This window comes from Armigeres subalbatus, chromosome 3 (assembly GCF_024139115.2).
Source record: "Armigeres subalbatus isolate Guangzhou_Male chromosome 3, GZ_Asu_2, whole genome shotgun sequence".
NCBI classification, from domain to species: domain Eukaryota; kingdom Metazoa; phylum Arthropoda; class Insecta; order Diptera; family Culicidae; genus Armigeres; species Armigeres subalbatus.
In genome coordinates, this window is record NC_085141.1 from 133,104,151 (window position 1) to 133,110,230 (window position 6,080).

General features: G+C 42.3%; 1 protein-coding gene across 2 annotated transcripts; it reads right to left on the minus strand.

Annotated features, from left to right (window-relative positions):
* Window positions 1-1,650: 1,650 nt before the first annotated feature.
* LOC134224024 (uncharacterized) lies at window positions 1,651-3,292 on the minus strand. Of its 2 annotated transcripts, XM_062703266.1 has the most exons (4): window positions 3,155-3,292; window positions 2,839-3,094; window positions 2,761-2,782; window positions 1,651-1,873 (listed from the first exon to the last, which is right to left on the minus strand). In XM_062703266.1, coding segments are annotated over exons 1-4 (345 nt in total). In that variant the 5' UTR covers window positions 3,221-3,292; the 3' UTR covers window positions 1,651-1,872. The 2 variants fall into 2 exon arrangements, with proteins under 2 accessions (XP_062559250.1, XP_062559249.1); XM_062703265.1 differs by lacking the exon at window positions 1,651-1,873 and having other exon boundaries at window positions 1,920-2,782.
* Window positions 3,293-6,080: the final 2,788 nt, after the last annotated feature.

Below are 6,080 nucleotides of genomic sequence, written 5' to 3' on the forward strand. Positions count from 1 at the left end.
TCATAAGACGAGTTTATACAATCCCATTGAATTCCACCACTTAATTGTATCTTGACAGATACGTATTTCGACCTCAACAGTAAGGCCGTCTTCAGTGTCTCGTACTTGACTCGACGAAGTTTATTTAGTGGACTTAAATTTATATGAGATGTCAGATTGAAGTCAGTACTTCAATGGACTACAATAGAAACGTTTATTTATCACTACAATTTTGTAAGGACGTGGCCGACGCTATTATTTATATTATTTATTATTAAATTTGTATTATCGTTATCGTTTGATTACCATTCTTGAGTTTGTTTCAATTTTGTTTGAACTACAATCTCCGAGTTATGAATAACATTGCAAAAACGTCAATTATGACACTTAAACACACTCCACATACTTTGTAGTACATATTCGAAGTATTTAGCTTCATTCAAACAAAAAAAATTGAAATTTTGTATGAAATTTTTTTCCCGTTTTTGGCAACATCCCCATTTTGGCAACATTAAAATCCGGTTGAGTTGCCAAAATCGGGAAGGGACTGTAGGTCAATGTTTGTTTGGTCGGCCAACTTGCGAACAATATATACTAGTTGTTTTGAGCATTGAGTGAAAACGATAACTTAATTGTTTTGAGTGAAAAAGTAGAAATAATTTAAAAAAAGTAAGATCCCCTTGAATTTACCATTAGTTATGCCAATGTTTATCACTTCGCGTTCTCCCACAGTAGCTGGCGTGATCAGCATCAACACGATCGATTGCACACTGGTTAAACAAATTTATGCTACGCGATCATTCCGCATTCATATTGTGCAAATAGTAAAAAAATATCACAAAATTTAATCATGGAAACACTGAAGATGTTTTATAGAAGAAAACTACTTACGTACTGCCGCTAACCGCAAGTCAGACTTATCTGTATATGGACGCCATATCCAGATAAGTCTGACTTGCGGTTAGCAGCAGCGTATTTGTCTACTAAGAATGGGGTGAGTAAGCGTTAATAGAAAAATTTGTATAACTGTAAGTTTTGAAAACAACTTAACCGCAGCAAAAATTTTTTTATGGTATAAAGTATGGATTAGTTTAAGTTCGTTTCGAAATTCCGCGGAATTCCGTTAAATTTCGTTAGAAGCTTGTTTTTTCTAGCGAAATTTTTATAATTTTACGAAACGAAACGAAATCACAAAATCAGATTTCGCCATGCTCAAATTCCGCGAAATTCCGAACCACCTGAAACGAAATTTTTCGAAATAGTACCGCATATGCTTAGTTCCGGGAGAAAATAAAAAGCACGTCGGTACACGCTGCTGTCACAGACTGGAATGAAATGCTCTTATCAGCAGAGCTGTGATGTCATAATGGTGTTCCGCATCTTGCAGCACTGCCTTCCAAGTTTTTCTTCATTCTTAAAAGCGTGTTCGTGTGTCCTACACGTGTTTGGAATTTACTATTTTATAATAAAGTGTATTTGGTCAATTGCAATAATTTCTCTCATACTTAGGTATTTCAATTGCCAAAAAAATCCCCAATAATTGATAACTAATAGCCCCAATAATATAATAAAAAAGAGTTAGGGATTGAAGACTTACCTATAATGTAAGAAAAAAAATTAAAGACATAACACAAATAAAATTTGTTTTAATTTTTTAATCATAGCAATTTTTTTATTTTTACTTTCATAGCAACGAGATTAGCTTCATCAAACGTAGTGTTTTCGAAACAATGATGATACAGCAGAAAAGTGTTAAATCCGTACAAAATATTTATTTTTTCTCATACTACGTACAAAAAGGTAAAACCACTTATTTTCTGAAATAACTAAGCTTATTTGAAGTGAAAAACAATCTGTATCGCATAAGTGACCCTTGGTAATCCATGTCGGATATCTAAAACAAAAAAAAGGATACAATAAAACCAAATCCTATATTTCACTATAAAGTAAAACAAAACATATCCAATAAAGCTGATCTACGTGCTCTTAGAGATCAAAATGTTTTTACTGGTCATAATTTTTAAAACTCATGTTTCTTTCTTTCTTCTTGAGTTGCGCTGAACCCGCCTTTTTTGCCTATTTTCTCTAAGGGGAAATATGCCAAGCCTAGGAAGCTTGGGCATTTTCTTAACCGTGTCAACGAGCTCTCCGAACATACTATTACTGAATTGAGCTAATTTTTCCATGTTCGACAGTTTGTATTCGCCTTCAACGGGCTCAATGTCGTAAGTCCGAAGACCTGCAGCATCACCCTCAGCAATTTTGGTGCCATACTTGATTGGAATAGTAAGATTCTTCTCGTGTTGGTGTTGATAAATCTCGTAGTATATCTCAGCAAGACCCCTAACTTCCTCTAATGTGCTTCTACCTTCTCTCGCTAATGCAATGGGAGACATATGTTTCCTTATTGTTTCAAACGAAGGAGGTCTACTTCCACCAATGTGAACATCAGTTTCATCTGCTGTTTCTCTAAAAAATGAGGAACCTACTATTGGTTCATCATCTGCGAGATCAGAAAAACAACTACTTCCATCATCAGGAACACAACGGCAAATGTATCCTTTCTTAACCAGGTCATTGCAATTGAGCTCTCCTAAAGCCGATCTTTTGTATCGCTTTCTTGGAAAACGATAGGTGAAATCATTTTCCTCCTGAATCAAGTTTCTACGAGATCTAAATTCATAAATTTTAGGTTCTTTGAGCACTGAGCTATAGCTCTTATTGGTATAGTATTGTTCGGAATTTGAGGTATGCAGGGATATATTGGAAAACGTTCCATACCAACAAGTAGGACAACTGCAATCTGAAATAGAAACAGACATAAAAAATGCTCCTTGCTTATTCCATGCATTACCGAACCTCTTGTATGGTGTTCCACCTTGGCGGTTAATTTAAGCTTCGATGGGCATGGAGGATCCTTAGGTTTTTCCACGTTCGCGTCCAAGATATCAAACTTATGGCAGGGGCAGTGTGGTTCGATGACTTGTACGTTGTATGAGTAGTTCAGCGTGCGAGGACAATCCGGATCGACAGGCTTCTCAACAACAAAATTTGATCGGCAAGGTTCACACTTGTTGCAGCATCGCGCTCCAGCCATTTCCTGGTTACTTTGAGGCTGTGAAATGAGAGTTTCTACATTTGCTTCAATCAACATACATCTAGTACAAGAAATCACCTTGGCTTCCGACATTTCGGCTAATACCACTGCAGAACACACCACAAGAAAAATCAAACACTTCATCGTGTAAAATTGCCTACTGGACGAGGTTCCGACTCGGAGCAATAGTTTTAATGAACTTTAATGTGACATTATCTTGTGGAGACCACAAGTGAATAATTATCACGTAGGTTTGCTAAGGAATGACCCATCGCGCGCGGGTCATGTTATGCCTATGGTAGCATTTTTTACTTCTCATTAAAGGTAGGAAAGAAACGGTCGTGCGATATGACATAATCATATTTATACTTGTTATTAGTCACTGGATGTATTTTTCAGTCTGTTCCATAACGAAGTGTTTTAGATGTGTCTATAATTCTATAGAAAAGGAGTTTACCTTATTTGTATTGTCTGCGTGGGTGTATGGAGATAAAAAAAACATAAATAAATAAATAAATCCACTCTCATATACGAAAAGTTTTAAATATAACTGATAAGTGGAAAGGTCTTATTTTTGCATTCGTTTATAGGTACGTTTTAAGTGACAGATATTGAATCAAACTAAGTGAGAGTGATCTAACCTACCATCGAGAACCATTTTCACCGGGTTATTGTCCGACATTCTGGCTACGTGCCCGACCCACCGCAGTCGTCCGATTTTCGCGGTGTGAACGATGGATGGTTCTCCCAACAGCTGATGCAACTCGTGGTTCATTCGCCTCCTCCACGTATCGTCCGCCATCTACACCCCACCATAGATGGTACGCAGCACTTTCCTTTCGACTTCGTCTTCGACGTGTTGATGACTGGTCTGATCCGCTTGGCTTCCCTCTTCAGTCTGATGTAGGCTTCCTCCATCTTCTGAAAGTTACGTGCCATAATATCTATGTCGTCGGCGAAGCCAAATAACTGGACGGACTTATTGAAAATTGTACCACTCGTGTTAATCCTTGCTCTTCGTATTACCCCTTCCAAAGCGATGTTGAATAGCAGACACGAAAGACCATCACCTTGCCGTAACCCTCTGCGGGCTTCGAAGGAACTCGAGAATGCCCCTGAAACTCGAACTACGCACATCACCCGATCCATCGTCACTTTGATCAACCCTGTCAGTTTATCCGGAAATCCATTTTCGTGCATTAGCTGCCATAGCTGGTCCCGATCGATTGTATCATATGCGGTTTTGAAGTCGATGAATAGATGATGTGTGGGCACGTTGTATTCGCGGCACTTCTGCAGTACTTGGCGAATGGCGAACACCTGGTCCGTGGTGGAGCGTTCGCCCATAAATCCCGCCTGGTACTGCCTCACGAACTCCCTTGCAATTGGTGCTAGTCGACGGCATAAAATTTGGGAGAGTACCTTGTAGGCGGCGTTCAGCAATGTGATTGCGCGGTAGTTGCTACAATCCAGCTTATCGCCCTTTTTGTAGATGGGACACACGACACCTTCCATCCACTCCTGCGGCAAAACTTCCTCCTCCCAAATCTTGGTAATGACCCAGTGCAGCGCTCTAGCCAGTGCCTCACCACCGTGTTTAAATAGCTCTCCTGGTAGATGGTCAACCCCAACGGCTTTGTTGTTCTTCAGCCGGCCAATCTCCTCCTGGATTTCCTGGAGATCCGGAGCCGGTAGAATTATGTCCTGCGCGCGTTCCCCCAGGTCCATCACCATACCGCCATCTTCGTCTGCCACATCGCCATTCAGGTGCTCTTCGTAGTGCTGCCGCCACCTTTGGATCACCTCACGCTCATTTGTAAGAAGGTTCCCGTTTATGTCCTTACACATATCAGGCTGTGGCACGTGGCCCTTACGTGAACGACCAACTTCTCATAGAACTTTCGTGTGTTATTAGCGCGGTACAGTTGCACCGTCTCTTCACGGTCTCGATCTTCCTGCTGACGCTTTTTCCTCCGGAAAATCGAGTTTTGTCTTTTCCGCGCCTGTTTATATCGTGCCTCGTTCGCCCTCGTGCGGTGTTGCAGCAATCTCGCCCATGCTGATGCATTCTTCTCTTCTACTAACTGCTCACATTCGCCGTCATACCAGTCGTTTCTCTGATCCGGGGGCACCGTGCCAAGTGCAGCGGTTGCGGTGCTACCAATGGCGGATCGAATATCTCTCCAGCCATCTTCAAGAGACGCTGCGCCTAGCTGCTCTTCCGTTGGGAGTACCACTTCCAGCTGCTGCGCGTATTCTTGGGCTAGTCTACCGTCTTGTAGCCGCCCAATATTAAGCCGCGGCATCCGACTTCGACGCGTGTTGTTCACCGTCGAGAGTTTTGAGCGCAGGCATACTGCAACGAGGTAGTGGTCGGATCCAATATTCGCACTGCGGTAAGTGCGGACGTTCGTGATGTCGGAGAAGAATTCACCGTCGATTAGAACGTGGTCGATTTGGTTTTCCGTTTCTTGGTTAGGTGATCTCCATGTGGCCTTGTGGATATTTTTGCGGGTAAAGAAGGTGCTTCGGACTACCATTCCGCGGGAGGCTGTGAAGTTTATGCATCGTTGGCCGTTGTCATTCGATACGGTGGGAAGACTATCCGGTCCGATGACCGGTCTATACATTTCCTCCCTTCCTACCTGCGCGTTCATGTCACCGATGACGATTTTGACGTCCCGCAGTGGACATCCATCGTATGTCTGCTCCAGCTGTGCGTAGAACGCTTCTTTCTCGTCGTCGGGTCTCCCTTCGTGTGGGCAGTGCACGTTGATGATGCTATAGTTGAAGAAACGGCCTTTAATCCTCAGCTTGCACATCCTTGCGTTGATTGGCTACCACCCAACCACGCGTTGGCGCATCTTACCCAGCACTATGAAGCCGGTTCCCAGCTCGTTGGTGGTGCCACAGCTTTGGTAGAAGGTAGCCGCCCGATGCCCGCTTTTCCACACTTTCTGTCCTGTCTAGCAAATCTCCTGCAGCGCCACGACGTCGAAGTTGC